At 38.0% G+C, this 17,054-nt stretch overlaps 2 protein-coding genes and 1 pseudogene across 9 annotated transcripts in view; all 3 read left to right on the top strand.

Moving 5' to 3' along the window:
- The window catches only part of CUNH2orf80 (chromosome unknown C2orf80 homolog), a 22,613-nt gene extending 19,859 nt beyond the window's left edge, over positions 1–2,754 (top strand). For all 7 annotated transcript variants that reach the window (XM_033764587.1, XM_033764588.1, XM_033764583.1 and 4 more), the window contains one exon: positions 2,302–2,754. In XM_033764587.1, the coding sequence (XP_033620478.1) occupies positions 2,302–2,310 (9 nt within the window). In that variant the 3' untranslated portion in view covers positions 2,311–2,754. The remainder of the gene's footprint in view (positions 1–2,301) is intronic.
- Positions 2,755–5,779: 3,025 nt separating this feature from the next.
- On the top strand, positions 5,780–8,448 carry LOC117283233 (annotated as a pseudogene).
- A 7,289-nt stretch (positions 8,449–15,737) lies between these two features.
- Positions 15,738–17,054, top strand: part of LOC104856591 (gamma-crystallin B) — a 2,550-nt gene continuing 1,233 nt past the window's right edge. Inside the window, exons 1-2 of one of the 2 annotated variants that reach the window (XM_010616078.1) lie at positions 15,738–15,771; positions 15,864–16,106. In XM_010616078.1, the coding sequence (XP_010614380.1) occupies positions 15,763–15,771; positions 15,864–16,106 (252 nt within the window). In that variant the 5' untranslated portion in view covers positions 15,738–15,762. Of the gene's footprint in view, positions 15,772–15,863; positions 16,113–17,054 lie in introns of both variants that reach the window. The other variant, XM_019206316.1, reaches the window with a different exon arrangement.

Raw genomic sequence — 17,054 nt, 5'->3', positions numbered from 1 at the left:
CAACAAAGATTCAGTAACTATCATTGATTAGTGAAATGGCAGTAAGTGAACGTTCTGTGTTCTGTGCCATGTTCAGTCTCTACTGACTGAGTGAGGCTCATTTCCAGGCATCAGACATCTCTATGGCCAATCGATGTTTTTAAGCTATGGGGCCTCTGCAGAGCAGTGCTCACTTTGCAGTAGGGCCTCATTCTGAGATGAGTCCTTCCATAAAATCCTCTTCTTTGTATTCAAGCAACAGAAAATCCATTTGTGTTTTTCCTTTCATATTTCATTATTTTATTATTATTAGGAATTTTTTCTAACTCCTAGATGTTTCTTTTAAACCACTTAAAAAGTATAACAGTAACATGTACTTATAAGTAAACATTTCAAACTATACAGAAAAAGTAAAAAGTGAAATAAATGTCTTCTCACAACATTATTTTCCCATTGTTCATAAATGACTACTGTTAATATTTTTGTAATAGTCAAATATCTGCAATACATATAAATATACATCTATGTATTTCTCACTGGTTTGTTAGATTGCTTTTATATTACAGAAAAAAATATTTTGTTAAATGGATACAATATGCCTTTATAGTTTGCTGTTTGAGAATGCTTTGCATTTTATATATTTGGGATCCTTAGATTTTCCTTTATGATTTATGGATATTATATCATGGTTTTTAACTGAAAACCATTTTTTAAACCTCAAGATAAAAACAATGCCTTGGGGCCGGGGATTTTTGTTTGTTTGTTGAGACAGGGCCTCACTATGTAGCTGAGACTAACCTGGAACTCACTATGTAGCCCGGGCTGGTCTCGAACTCACAGCAATCCTCCTGCCTCAGCCTCCCGAGTGCTGGGATTACAGGTGTGCCCTACCATGCCTGGCTGGGACTGGGGATTTAGCTCAGTGATTCTGCTGCCTGCCTCGCAAGCTCAAGAATCCAAGTTCAATCCCCGGTACAAAAAAAAAATAACAACAACAACAACAAAAACGAAAAACAATGCCTTATTCAGAATTTGCTATTCATTTCTAGCCACTAAATTTCTTTATCTACCAAGAAAAGGGGGAAACTGTTCTTTAAAAATCCAGATATTCTGGGAAAGAGTTTTAAAGATTTCTTTCTTTTTTTTAATTATATTGGTGTTAGTGCCCCCATTTGCTAGTCAAAATGTGTATGAGTAATATCACTTCCTAGGAAAGTGTCGGTACTGTGAACATCACCAAGACATCAACTTGAAATGGATAGGACCATACCAAAGAGTGCAATGACAACATTCTTGAATTTTGGCTCCTCACTTAATACTTTAGATGAATTAATCTGTGCTCTACCTTATAAGGTTCTTACAAGGACTAAATGAGCAATGTGTCAGGACTGAGAGAAGTGTTGCAGCAAGATTGCTCCCTTTATTACCTACCATTCCTGAAGAAGTCACAATGTTATGGAAGGAAGGAAACAAGGCAGAGAGGGCAATATAACTTTAAATTCAAAGCAATATATGCAAAATTCAAAATAAAACTATAATCACAGAATATAACTACTAAGGAACTTTAAAAAGATTTACTTTTACTTTGGGTAAGGTTAGCCAAAAGAAGTATAACTTTTATTATTTATTTTTATGTTTGAAAATAGTGCGCAGACAAGGGGAAAAAAATGAGAACCAAGATCTGTCTTGTAAAGGTACAAGATCCTAATAATGAATGTAATTGTACTGTATACCTAAAATGTACCAATAAACTCAATAAAAGAAAATAGTTCCAAGCTTACAGAAAAACTTCAAACTTAAAGTTGTAAGAATAGCACAAAAAACTCCTATATTTCTGCTAATGCTTTGTCCCAAGAGTTTTACCATTTTCTCTATCTCTTCTTTTTGAGCATGTATAGATGTAGACATATAATCTTTTTCAAACCATTAGAATTTTTACCTATCCTTTCATTTTGTGCTGTTTACCTCAGTTTAAATTTTCTAAGAACACAGAATCTCATTCATTAAATAACCTCAGTAGAGTTATTAATTTCAGAATTACAACATGGGTATTTCATCTGACCTACCACCTGCATACATTTTTTTTTCTTCTATACAGGATTCAGCATGATGTCACACATTGCATTTAGTTGAGAAATATAACTCAATTTCCAAATCTTTCAGAATAGTTCCATGAAAATTCTTTTATACCTACATTTATATAATCCATCTTTGTCAGTTAGCATTTGATATTTTAGATTAACTCCCTATGGACTGGAAGCTAGTGTTTGTGGTCTGTTATCTTGATGTACTTAATACTAAAATCATCCTTTCATTCTGCAGGTCACTTAGAGACTTGGACTGGCACCATGGAACTGCATAACAGAACCTCTGGTGGCAGATGAAAACCACCTTCTTAAAGCTACAGTTTTGCCAGCACATTTTTCTTTACAGTTAGCTTTTGATGCAAACAGCACTGCCAATGTTACTTTTAATGTTGAGTTTTCTTCTCTTAGAAGCATACTGCAGAGTATGTTTTGGTAAAAGAAAAAAAATGTGTGTATCTCATGTTACTTCATTGTGACTATAAGACTAATAGAAAATTCAGAGAGTGTATAATATTTCTGTGTCAGAGTAGGCAGACTGGCTTCCTAGCATGTTCTATAAATGTGTGGCATTCAATTCTGCATGGTGGTGTAGAGGACAGTTTTCCCAAGTTGTAATCCAAAATAAAATTAATTGGTCATTGATTGCCTTTACTGTGTTCTCAAAAGGAAAGTACTTAAATCATCTCAATAAAGCATTAAAAGAAAAATAGCTGCAAGCTTTCTCTCTGCAGAATGTGACTAGTAGCAAAAGAAAATTTTCTACTCTCAGCAGCTTTTCAAAATGCTGATTAGGTACATGGCTTAGCCTGTTCATGTTTGTAATAACAATTTGGTCAAATAACTGTCAGAATTCCATACCTTTCTTGGGGGCTGCCATCTCTTTGCAGAGCATTTTCAGTAGTGTATGCAAAAACATGTGGGTTTATCGACCTCTGCTGAAAATGGTGATGGGGTCTGTGGCTGGGGCGATCAGTGTAGTCTTTTCCACACAGTGCTTGATAACAATTGTATTTAGGATTTACCAGGAGACTTGAAGCTTTAGGAGGGAGGCAGAGAAGGATATTGGTGACCTGTGGTTTCTTCCCAGGGGCATAGCTGCCTAGGATTTGTCCAGTTTTCTTTTTGTCTAGCTCGTCTAGTTATGACAGAATAGTTTTTCTTTGTAGCTCTTGTTGCCTCTTCTTTTACCATCTATACATTTGCTTTAAGTGCTGCCTGAGGATTTTCACAAATATCATTGTGAATGCATTGCTTGCTATAGCTGGGTATCCCTTTAGATTCTCTCCATTGCTCTGAAGCATAAAGGTTTTTATTTCATCTTCCTACATACACATGGAATAGGATGACAAAAAAAATCTGAGCTTTTTATCATACTATCCCTGCATATGTAAGGAGTGCTTCCAAATCAATAGGTTAGCTACAGCTGGGTATGTTTCCAAAAGAATTAAAAGAATCATACCACAGTGATATATGCACGCCCATGTTTATAGTGGCACATTTTGTAATAGCTAAAACCTGGAAACAGCCCAATTGCCCATCAGTTGGAGACTGGATAAAGAAGATGTGGTTTTTCTAAAGAAGAAGACTGGATAAAGAAAATGGAGTACTACTCAGCCATAAAGCATGAGAAACTAGAGTCATTCATAGGAACACTGAGGTCATATTGAGATCATATTCTTAAGTGAAATAAATAGGACACACGTGTAAATACAGAATAGTTTCTATGTTGTGAAAAACTATAAGTGTAAATACGATCCAAACTGTATAACTGACAATGTGAAATAGGAACAAAAGGGCTAAAGGTATAGGGGAAGTGGGAAGGGTAGGGGACAGGAAATAAGGGAAAAGAAAAAATAGGAGACAAGGAAAAAATGGAAACAAAGTCTTGTAAATAGGGGAGGAGGAGGGATGAAGGGAAGGCAGGGTTATGGGGGAAAAATGAGAACCAAGATCTGTCATGTAAACGTACAGGATCCCAATGATGAATGTAACTGTACCAATAAACTCAATGAAAAAAAAAACAAACAAAAAAAGGTTAGTCAAAATAGAGAAAGCTCTTTAGGCAGACACCTTGGCTCAATGACACAGCAACATTTGTGTGAAAGAAAACACAGGCAAACGATAACATTAATTTCAAAAACAAAAAACAACTCTTGGGGCTGGGTATTTAGTTCAGTGGTTCCACTGCCTGCCTCACAAGCACAAGGTCCTGAGTTTGATCCCCAGTACCAAAAAAACAAAAAACTCTCAATGAAGGTTGGTTCCGTGGCGAAAATGGAAGAATCCTGTGTATTTTCCTGCTCTTTGAGTGTCTCAGATTCTTGAATCTCTTTGTTTTCAGCCCAAGGAGTAGTGTTTAATCTCAAGATAAAATACAGTATATCTAATTTTAAAAATGCTTTGCACCATTAGTGGTAAATCATATGTTAAAATTTTTATTTTACTATTTTTCTTTTTGGGGGGGTAAATGTTGGTAAATTTTACTTTAAAGACTAATTGGTAAATAAACAGGCCTCTTTCAGGGAATCCTCAAGCAATTTCCAATAAGACATGTAATACTTAGCAACAACACAAGTTAAGACCGCAATGTATTCTTTTTAGCTTTTACCTGTTCTAATTCACTAAAGGGCTTCCAAAACTTCCTCACATTGTGCTTTTCATATCAAAATTTTATTAAGTATCTTCACTATTTTCTAAATGACCATTCTTTTTGTTGTATTTTTTTCCAATTGCAAATAAAACTTCATTTTCCACCTATAATTAGAAACAACACTTACAGTGGGACTGTACAAATTAACATCAAAATAAAGAACTGCATTTGGGGTTTCATAAAACATTTCCTGAATCTTTAAAGGAAGTAGAAGTGACAGCAGTATAAGCAAAAGGGATGATTTAATGATTATAAGTAAGATAATGCAATAGAATTGTACTTCTTCTGCAGACTGGGGACAGTGAAATGCTTAGCCACAATTCCCCATACAAACATAAAGCAATATTCATGTAGAATAAGCACCCATACAAATTACTGATTTTACTATTTTTCATCCTATAGTAGTTACATATAGTAGAAATGTAAGGAAATACTAGCAAAACTAATTTGTCAAAACAGTTAGTACCTTAATCTTTCCATTCATTGATAACCATGAATGATATTTTAGTGTTCACATGGATCCAATCTTTTATCTTAAACATATGCGAGTTTTTAAAAATCAAAGTCATAATATACTTGATATCGAAATGCAATACCTTTCAAGTCGAGGATTTTTCGGTTGAGATTTTTGTTGGCCTTGTGCACCTCAAGTCCTCCTGGAATTCATACCACTCCTATGAACTTTCTCAGACAAAACCACCAACCTCCACCTCAGCAGTTTCTGTAGGCAAACCTTGCAAAATTCTGGGCATGTCATATATTTCTAGAGAGTTGCATAGGATGACAAGTGCATCCTTTGTCTGCAAGGTCATAATGGCTCTGCTGACTTGAATTCTTTTCACTGGAACTACTGAGGACAACTCGAAAGTGCCAGAGAGAATGACAACTCCCTGCCCCATGATCCTAAATGAAAAAATAAGAGAACACAGAAATCCCCTTAGGCATTACCCCCAGCTCCCTTTTGTGTTGTTCCTGCCAACACAGCAGCCATCATGCCAAATATAGATCAGCTGCCACTCTTGTCCCCATCACACTGGACGCTGATCATTTGCTGTCATCAAGTATGGGGAAGGTGAGCCAATGGACAGGCTGCACTATGTCTACCAAGCATCCACGCTGGGGGAGTGTACCTTCCATCTGAACATCTCTATCACCTTCTTTTCCACTGCAGATCACCTTCTACGAGGACCGGGGCTTCCAGGGCCTGCTACGAATGCAGCACCGGCTGCCCCAACCTGCAGCCCTACTTGGGCCGCGGCAACTCCATCCGCGCGCACAGGAGCTGCTGGATGCTGTATGAGCACCCCAACTACCAAGGCCACCAGTACTTCCTGCAGCGCGGGGACGATCCTGACTACCAGGGCTGGATGGGCCTCAGCGACTCGGTCCGCTCCTGCCCTGCCATTCCCTATGTGAGTCTCGCCTCCATTTATGTGCCTGGGCGCCAGTCATCAGTAGTCATCACCTCCTACTTGTCAGTTTTCCCTACTAAAGTTCTCAGGAGGAATAGAAACACACTAAAGATAACAAAGACCTTTACACATTTTAAAAATATATGAACAATAATCTGCTTTCTTATGCACATCAATATTGTTTTAAGGCACAAGAAATCATGGCACTGTAACCTTCAAAATTAAACTTGGCTGATAGCTATAGGTCCTTCAGTCATAACAAGAAGAAAATTCTGTCATGCGCAATGACGTGGATGAACCTGGAGGGCATTATGTTAAGTGAAATAAGCCAGGCTCAGAAAGTTAAATAACCACATGATCTCACTCATAGGGAATCTAAAAATGGTGATCTTATGTAGAGGGTAGAATATAGGTTAGGAGACGCTGGGGCAGTTAGGAAAGGGATGGTGGTTTGGGTAGATGTTGTTCAAAGGTGTGTAATCAGGTGGAATAAGATCAGAGATCTATTGATGACACAATGTCTAGAGTTAATGATTATACATTATATTCTTTACAAATGCTACGAGTGGATATTAAGTGCTCTCACCATGGAAATGACAACTACATAAGGTGATACATACATTCATTAGATTTAGATATTCTATAGTGCATATACTTATATAAGTATACACAAGTATATACTTTGAAAAGTGTATATACACACAAATTTATCAATTTAAAAATAGACAAATAAATTTGAAAACTAAATGAATTAGATAACTTGGTAGCATCTAGGCAATTTGTAATTTCTAAATCAAACCTATGTTGTTCAGTAAAGAAAAAAGTCTATTTAGGTTTTTTTTGCAGGGGGTACTGAGGATCGAACTCAGGAGCTTGTGCTTGTGAGGCAGGTGGCGGCACCACTGAGCGAAATCTCCAGCCCCTGTTTAAATAATGTTTAATGATTTAAAAATTAACAGATTGTGCAAGAGCAGTACAGGCAGAATGGATTCTGACCCCAGCGATATTTTTCACTACATTCTATAACATACTGACGTATGAACCTAGCACAATATGTCTCAGCTTGTGTAGCTTTATATTTTCCAGAAGTAATTATCCACTGGTTTCTTACCAGGGGCAGAGACAGGTAATTGGTTGGGATCTCATGGGCCATAGTCTCCACCCGAATACTGCTTCATGTTTTTTAGTCACATGGAAAGTGTGTTTACGCTTTCTGCAAGCACCAAATTATGTGATGTGACAAGGAGATTCAAAAACTGAAATTAAATTTAGGCTAGAAAAATATATAGATACACAAAGAGATATAAATAAAACAGACATTTCTTTGGACAAGAAACTCAAATGGTTCAAAGATTTGCCAAAGTGTCATTTTAAAAGATATGTGGACTCTGGCACGCTGTGGAAGCCTTTCAGGTGTTTTGTTGAAATCCATAGCTTATATCTGATCTACATTTTTAAAATATAAAAATGAGAGTTTGTGCATTTCTGTGTTGTCTGCTGTCTCTTGGTTGGGCAGAAGTGCAAAATGCAGGCACTTTTATTTCTTGTGAATGATACTATTGCTGGTGGTATTGGCTTGTTACACAGCAGGGATACAACAATTCTGATGAATCAAAACCCTCAACTGCAGTTTAAAAAAGAAAAAGATATGTGGACTCAGCAAATTTGAATCATTGTGCATCTCCTAAGTGCAAAATAATGACTTAAAAACAATCTAGATAGGATTCAGTTATGCGGTGTCATCATGGAAATGGTTAAAATCTCTGCAAGTTCAGCAGCCATGGTTGTGACAGATGGCTGATTACAAAGGAAACACTTTCATTCCCTCTATTTTCAAAGTTAGTTTCCTCCACAAGGTCTCCAGTTCACCAGTCATGTCAGCTTTATTTTGATACTCTTCCTAATTTGTTAGAATAACAACGTTGGGGGTGAGACTAGAAACACATTTGCAGAATCTTCTGAAAATCGTGCTTCATGATGATGCAGGCTGGCTGTCACTTTAATTGACATGACACGCACACCATTTTTTCCTTTTATTGTCACAACAGACCAGCTCTCACAGAATAAGGCTGTACGAGAGAGATGACTACTGAGGTCTTGTGTTGGAGCTCACTGAAGACTGCTCCTGCATCCATGATTCCTTCCTTCTCAATGAGATCTACTCCCTCCACGTGCTGGAGGGCTGCTGGGTCCTCTACGAGATGCCCAACTACAGGGGCAGCAGTATCTGCTTTGGCTGGGAGACTACAGGCGGTACCATGACTGGGGGGCCATGGATGCCAAAATCGGCTCACTGAGAAGGGTCATCCATGTGTATTAAGCCGCACCTTTCTTGTAATGATCCACATGGAGATGTAATGAAATAAAAACTGTGTTGCTGGCACTAAGTGTCACTTGCTCATATTTAAGTCCAAACTGAATTCTAATATAAGTATTGACTCTAGACAACTTATCTGTCACCAAAAGCCATCTTGAGTGTCTGCCTACCTTTGGGTTAGTCAGACAACAGTATGTATAGAAAATATCCAACTCCTGTAGTGAAAACGAAGGTAGATTGGTGCTACCCTTCCATGACCTACAATCAGGAGAGAGGAAAGGCAGACAAACTGAATAACTATTAGAACCCATAGAAGAATAGAATAATATAATAGAAGAATAGAAAAAATTACAACCCATAGAAGAAGCCATAGAAAATATACAGAATACACTATAACTAAGATCCCAAAAGATAAGGAATTGCTGGGAGGCTAGGATAGCTGATGTTTCAGATAATATTGGCCAAGAAAAGTTGCATGATGAGAGGGTTTTACATAGAATTTTCTACAGTAGGGAAAATCAAGCTTGCTTGATTAGATCATCATCAGAAGGAGAAACGCTAAATCACGATTAACAGCCTGATTTCTTACCTTACCTGTGGTCCTTCCTGGTAAAGGGTGATTCAGGTCAGTTTTACTGGGATTCTTCCAGTTTTAGCACTAAAAGTCTTTCATCCCCAAAAGCCTCTCAATTTCATGGCTATCAAGATGATTGGTAAGCACACTTTTTAGTTTATTTCTTTGAGCAAGTACATCTTGTCTTCTACCTAGGTTACCTTGTTGAAAAGTGTAAGTGATAATAAATTCCTGTCATATTAAATCTCAGGATGATTATGATGAAAAGATGGGAGAAGACTGTGAACAAACTTCGTTACCTTTAAATTATTGTACAAATGAAAGTGTAAGAAATTAATCCATCTTCAGTTTCCCCTCAAATTCAACATCACAATCAATACAGTCATCTTTACTTTAAACTCCAATATGAATTTTTATGGACACAATTATCAAAGATTCAGCTATACAGTGATTCATTAATGTTTATTATATAATACTCTGTTCATATTGCCTACTTTGTAGAAGTTGATAAGCTGATTGGGTTTTTTAATTAATTAATTTATTTATTTTTGAGACAGAGTCTCACTGGGTAGCTCAGGCTCGCCTTGAGTCCACTATGTAACCCAGGCTGTCCTCAAATTCTTGGTAATGTTTCTGCCTCAGTCTCCCAAGAGTAGGGATTACAGGTGTGTGCCACCATGCCCATCTTTGATAAGCTGATTCTAAAAACCATTTGTAATCACTAGAGACCAAGAATAGCCAAAAAATATTGAGAAAAGATAAAGAATAGGAGAATTCACATTGCCAATTTCAAAATTTACCACAAAAAATAATCAAGAAGTGTGGTGCTGATTTAAGTATAAACTATAGATGAATGGAATAAAATTTATAATGCAGAAGTAAACCTATGCATCTAGGTTCAATCAAGTTTTGACCAAGATATTAAGACCATTCATAGGGAAAGAATATTCTTTTCAACAAATGGTACTGAGACAACTGGATATCCATGTACAAAAGATGAATTTAGAACTTCTAATTCACGCCATGTATAAAAGTAACTCAAAGTAGAATAGAAATCTAAATGTCAGAACTCAAATTATAAAATTCTCAGGGGCCAGGGATTTAGCTCAGTGGTTCCACGACCTGCCTTGCAAGTGCAAGGACCTGTGTTCAATCCCCGGTACCAATCAATCAATCAATCAATGAAATTCTCAGAAGAAAAAAATATATATGCATCTTTGTGACCTTTTATCATCATGAATTCCTGATTTTGACACCAAAAGCACAAGCAACAAAAAGAAAACATAAATTAAACTTTATCAAAATCAACTTTTATGCACCAGAAGACACTATGAAGAAAGAGAAAAGACAACTCAAACAATGGGACAAAATATTTACAAATTATATATCTGATAAGGTTCTAGGATCCAGAATATATAAAGAACTGCTACAACTCAAAAACAAAAATGATCCCATTGAAAATTTGGCCAAGGAATTAAATACATATTTTTCCAAAGAAGATACACAAAAAATTAGCAAATAAATTAAAAGATGCTCAATATCATTAGTCATTAGGAAAATTCATAGAAAACCACAGTGTGATACTGTGAAGGTCTACTAGAGTGGTCATCATAATATTTTAACCCCCCCCAAACAAATAACAATATTGGGGGGGATTTGGGAAAATTGGAGACCTCATAAATTATTAGTGGTAATGTAAAATAGTGGTCTCTGTGGAAAATAGTTTAGCATTTCCTTGAAAAGTTAAATATACAGTCACCTATGACTCAGCAGTTCCACTTATAGGTATGTAATCAAAGGAACTGATAATAGACATTCAAACAAAAACATAAATAGATCTTCACAGCAGCATTATTTACAGTAGCAAAAAAGGTGGGAATAACCCAAATATCTAAATGTCAATAGATTATTAGATAAGCAAAATGTGACACAGCTGTACAACAGAATATTCTTTCATCATAAAAAGAAATAAGGCACTGACACATGCTACATGATGAACCTTGAAAGCATTATGCTAAATTAAAGACACTAGTTACATAAAACTATATATTATGTGTTTCTATTTATGTGAAACACCGAAAACGGGCAAAGCTGTAGAGATAGTAAGTAGATTAATGGTTGCTTAGGGCCAGGAGGATGTATGGACAAGGAAATGAATGCTAAAGGGTAGAGTTTCTCACTGTGCAAATAAACATGTTCTAAATTGTGCTGATATATACTCAAACTACTGTATTGTGCACTTTAAATGGGTGAAAGTTGTTTAAAAACCTCTCTATAGGGGCCGGGGATTTAGCTCAGTGGTTCTGTCACCTGCCTCATAAGTGCAAGGACCCAATTTCGATCCCCAGTACCAAAAAAATAACCCCAAAAATAAAAACATCTCTCTACATAATGAAATTATTTTAAAACAATATTCTTTACTGTTGACGGAACATATGATATAAATTGTAAATAGGAAATACACATAGTATCAAAAAGTCACAGCTTTAACCAATACATAATATATAGGAAATTTTGTAGTTTTGCTGCTGACTTAGCTAAATTATTTTTTGTTTGTTTGTTTGTTTGTTTGTTTGACACAGGGTCTCACTATGTAGTTGAGACTGACCTGGAACTCATTATGTAGCCCAAGCTGGTCCCAAATTCACAGTGATCCTCCTACCTCAGCCGCCCAAGTGCTGGGATTACAGGAGTGTGCCACCACGCCCGACCTTAGCTAAATTATTGTATGTTGTCCTCTAGTTGGGTGACTAATGACATGTAGGCTCTATTTTAACAAAAAAGGAAAAACTAAAGTGACATGTATTACTGGAAATAATTTTGTTAATTTCAAGTTCCGTTTTAATCTGGATGAAATGGAATATTTAAAAAGCCATATTTTATCTGATAAAGCTTAGCACACCACCAGTTCCCTTCTCTGAATAATGAGGTTGATGGGCAAAATGAGCTCCGTTTTTTTCCAGCTCTGACATATGTAGTATCTGCTAGGTTTCAAGAGGGATATGTCAGTGGTTCAATTCAGGCATGGCCTGTTTCCGGCTTGACTACCTCGTAGATGTTGAGTTAAACAAGTTTGTTTGTTTTTTTCTATTTAGTTGCAGTTTTTCACCCTCATGTTTCCATGAGATATGAATGAAATGTTTTATGTAAATGCTAGAATATTGTAGAGGTTCAATATACAAATCATCATTCCTATTCTTTACTATAGTTGTGCTATATTATAGGGATGCTCCTTGGACTGGCTACAGAGAATGAAACAGAGAACAAGAAGATCCAGTGAGAAATCTGGACACCAAAGAGGTCCTGGAGATGCCACTGAGAATAATGACTAAAATCTCCAGTTCCATTATTTCTACGTCATGCTTTTGCATATAGACATATCTCATAATTAGCATCTCCAACAACAGAGTATCACAGAAAGTATATCTATTCTCATGTACAACAAATACATTGTAAATCTTTTAAAATTGGGCATCCTTATTCTATAAGGAGATTATAAGGGACAAGGCCAGAGGAAACTATTTTCTAGAAATGCTTTCAAAATCAGGGGACTGTGAAGACCTTTTGACAGTCACCTATTACAGCTATCACACAAATAAGTAAACCCAGAATTATAGAGCCCCTTAGAATCCGTTAAATGCTAAGATCTTAGAGCAAGGCTGAAGAAATCAATCTATTGATCAATCCATTAGAATTTACAGAAACTCTTATTACAGCCAACAATTCTCAGGGTTGGTAAGGACAGTGTACCTACTATGAAAAGTGTATAATTCAGAAAGATATAAGATATGCACATCTGAAAAGTTAATATCTAAAACAATATTTGAGAGGCAATTAGCCTAGGCCTGGGGGTTAGACAGAGTTGAGTTCAATTCCTAGTTTCTCCAATCACTAGTTATAGGTACCTTTCTGGATTTGTTTAATCTCTTCAACAGACTAAACAACTATAAAGTCAAAGATAACGATCATGACCATGTTATATTTTTCCAGCCTCTGTAATTACTTATTAAGTAAATAGATAAATATGGCCCTGGAAAAATGAAAAACAACTAAAACACTGATGATTCCTATTCTATCCTGGAAAAGTGACTTCCCCATATAGATTTCAAAGTCATCTCTGAGGTCAACCCATATAACTGTCCAAAGACAGAAACCAAATGTATATTCAGACACTTCACTCTCCTGGTTCTGATATCCTCCATTCTGTCCTGTTCTTGTTAACCTGGGAAGATTGAAGGGAGGTAGAAATGACCCCAAATATTGGCCAGCTCTGTAGACAAACAACATAGAGGCTTCCCTGAGGGAATGTAGGGTATTAGGATGGGCAAGAGCACAGTGGATTATGGTCGGTTGTGTTAAGGTCTGAGAACTTACCTCAAAAGTCTAATGCACAGAGAAAGACAAGTAGGCTGAGAGAGTAAAACTGAACAGCACTTTTGTGAAGGAAGATAATGAAAGAACTCTCAGCTAGTTTCTTGCATTTTAGAAGATGAAATGAGACATTATATCTAAGACAAGACATGCTCTGTCATATCTCTGTGCATTATCAGCCAACACCTCAATTCTAGAACATGAAGGGGATTAGGGAATTGAAGATAATGCATGAGCCTGTGTTCAATAAAACAGTGAGTATGAGGACATATTTCTGACTTGCTTTTTGTGTATTGACTTTTCTGTTTCACACTACTTCAAAGAGTTCTGAAACATTTTAACAGAATGAACACACAGCTGTAATGTAATGAGGAATAAAATTAAAACACAAAAAAACTGTATTGGTGATATGAAAATGAAAAGAGGGGATAGACCTGATACAAACACACACACACACACACACACACACACACACACACGCATGCACGCACGCACAAACCCCTAAATGTCACTCACAGCTGATAAACAAAGCTGGTTTATGCATCCACTGTCCACTGCCGCAGAGAGGTGGGTTTAGAACAGGGCTGGTCATGACCTCATGGTGACATATGCTCAGGAGGATTTCCTGGACTATGGGCACATTCCACTGAAGAGCATCTCCTGTGTATGCAGCAGTGACTCCTGCAACCTGCAGTCCTGCTGTTGCCACAGCAACTTAGTGCTGGCTCCCCTGCCAAGCCTGTGGTACAGGCCCTGAACGCATCATTGCCCCTCTGCTCTACCCTTGCTGAAACTCTGAGTGGGGGATGCACTCGGACCATCAGCACTTCAATGACTCCATCTGCTCTGACGCAGTCTTCAGCAGTCTTCACATATGTTCCTCCTTCTTTTAAAACCTTGGTCAAGAACACTCAAACACATAGTCATCATTTGTGATATCAAAATTACCATAGGCAAAATATATTTTCAATCAAAGTGATCAATCTGTGTGTGAAAGTACTCACTGATCACATTTCATTTCCAAACTGTAAGCTAAACTGTAAACACTGTGCTATCAAGGCCCATATTATTAATTATGTATGAAGGATATGAATATTATCATCTTTAGCATTTTTAAAAATTCTTCAAAGTGACTGTTCTTGTAGAATCCAGTTTGAGCAAAAATCCTTCGAATTTGTTTAATGAATATCCCCCACCCATGGTTACCTGAGCACCTTGGCCTGACTTCACCAATAATCTTATCAAATCAGCCCTTCAATGTTTCCTCTTAGTAATTTTCTATCCACTGATCTGCATGATGCTCTATGATTATAAATCTCCCCTTGTCTATGTTGGAATTGGAATTGAGTCCAATCTCTCTTCCCCACCGAAAAACCCCATTCCAGTGATCTCTATACAGTACCTATTCTCATAGCACTCCATCTACAAAGTCTGCCTTACCACCTTTCTGTTTTTTGTTTTTGTTTTTGAGACAGGGTCTCACTATGTAGTTGAGACTGACCTGGACCTCACTATGTAGCCCAGGCTGGTCTCGAATTCACAGTGATCCTCCTGCCTCAGACTCCGAGTGCTGAGATTACAGGTGTGCGCCACCACACTCAGCTCTGCCTTACCATCTTTAACAAAGAAGATGAGAAAGAGAGGAAGTCCACAAGCCACAGGCCTGCTTTCCCTCCACCACAGCCAAATAGTGAGGGCCTACTGTGTGCAGATCTCAGCTCCAGGGTTCAGGGGCAGGTGAGGAGGACAAGACAGACTCCCAGGCCCCAAACCTAAGAGCTCCACTCCAGCAACAATTCTACTCAAGGCTCTCTCCCACACAGTGACAATGATGATCAGAGACCCCGGAATTTAAGCCATGCTTTATCCTTTGCAAAGCATTTTCACAGATTACTTTTCCTGATTCCTTCTTCCTTAAGATTTCTTATTGTTCAAATTCTGGTTTTTTAAAGATTAAAAAACAAAACAATAAAGCACATGTCCCCGAGCAGAATACACTGAAGTTTACTTACCTTTGAGAAGTCAATTAGCAAAGTAAGCTATAAAATAATCGCCTAGGGAGAGTTTCGCTCACCCTTTTGCTGAACTACCGAGAGTAAAGCATCTTTTCACTTTGGTGGCAACAACAGCTTTAGTGAATCAAAGCAACCCGAACCTACCAGAAAGAATGAGCAGAAACCATTCAGCCAACCCCAGTGATCCGCAGGAGGGAAAGCAGAGCGGGCAGTTTGCAAAATCCCCTTACTCACTGGAATGGGCCCTTTTGTGTGATTTCCTCTGGAGGCAGCAGTCAGGGTTGCTCTATATATACAGCGTCGTTCCCCCACGGCCACACAGCACCAAGAAAACCTCTGCTGCTCCTGCTCTCCAAAATGGGAAAGGTAAGTCCTGGGTACCTGATGTTCTGTCTTTATTCTGCTGCACCATCCCCTCTGGCGGAAAATCGCTCATGCTTCCGCGTCTTCCTTTGCAGATCACCTTCTACGAGGACCGGGGCTTCCAGGGCCGCTGCTATGACTGCAGCACCGACAGCCCCAACCTGCAGCCCTACTTCGGCCGCTGCAACTCCATCCGAGTGCACAGCGGCTGCTGGATGCTGTACGAGCGCCCCAACTACCAAGGCCACCAGTACTTCCTGCGGCGCGGGGACTACCCCGACTACCAGGGCTGGATGGGCCTCAGCGACTCTGTCGGCTCCTGCCACCTCCTCCCGCAAGTAAGTGTGGCTCTGTCCTGTCTGTCTCGGGCCTCTAGAAAGAAAATCTACTTAAATGGGGCTCTGATGGGGCCGGGATGTAGCTAAATGATAGAACACATGTTTACCTGCTTAAGGCCCTGGATTCCTTCTCCAGCACCAAAAACAAATAAACTTTTTAAACCAAATAGTTCCAACTAGAGAGCTAGGCCTGGAAACCACACCATTTAGAAGGGTGTCTCAGATGTGAACCTTTTTTTATGTGTGAACTCTGTAGTGCTTTTTTTTTAAAAAAATCATGTTCCCAGATTTTACATTTTAAATGTAATTTTAAAATTCAGGGAACAAAGACTAATTAAGAAAAAGTAGTATATTAGGAGAGAGACTGAATTTGCTATCCGTTCAACATATAATTTCTTAAAAGTGCTCATACCAAGCCATGTCAAATCAGAAATCCAATCTCTCAAAATTTGTAAATACAATCTGGGACTGTTTAGTGAATTAAAAGTACCTTGGGGGCTGGGGGTTTAGCTCAGTGGTTCCATCACCTGCCTTGCAAGGTCCCGAGTTCAATCTCCGGTACCAAAAAAAAAAGGACCTTGGCTTTCTTGGCCTTACTTTTCTACTTCGTTATTCTTCCTAGAGAAGATAAGCCTGTATCTTCTGCTTTTGCCTACCAGTACAAATTAAAGGAAATTGAAATCTAAAGTTTGAGGTTCAGTATCTTCTGGAGATTTGTGGGGAGCATGAGTATTGGTTGTAAGTACTGTTAACTCTAGTAACTCCGTATGTGTTAAGCTTCTCCAGTTGAGCAGGTAGTGTTTCCTTTGTGGAATTCCTGAAAGTTACAGTTTCTTGTCTCTGACCTTTAGATGTGTGGTTGTCCGGGTTACTACTACCCACGGTGGGTTGTTTTGGTGAACCTGTTTTCTCTTTTCCTGTGTGACCTTTCAGTTACTATGGTAAACC

The sequence above is a fragment of the Fukomys damarensis genome, unplaced genomic scaffold, assembly GCF_012274545.1.
Source record: "Fukomys damarensis isolate Sample0158 unplaced genomic scaffold, DMR_v1.0_HiC HiC_scaffold_16, whole genome shotgun sequence".
In the NCBI taxonomy this organism is placed as follows: Eukaryota; Metazoa; Chordata; class Mammalia; order Rodentia; family Bathyergidae; genus Fukomys; species Fukomys damarensis.
The sequence above is the reverse complement of the archived record's forward strand: the minus strand, read 5'-3'. Positions and strand labels throughout refer to the sequence as shown.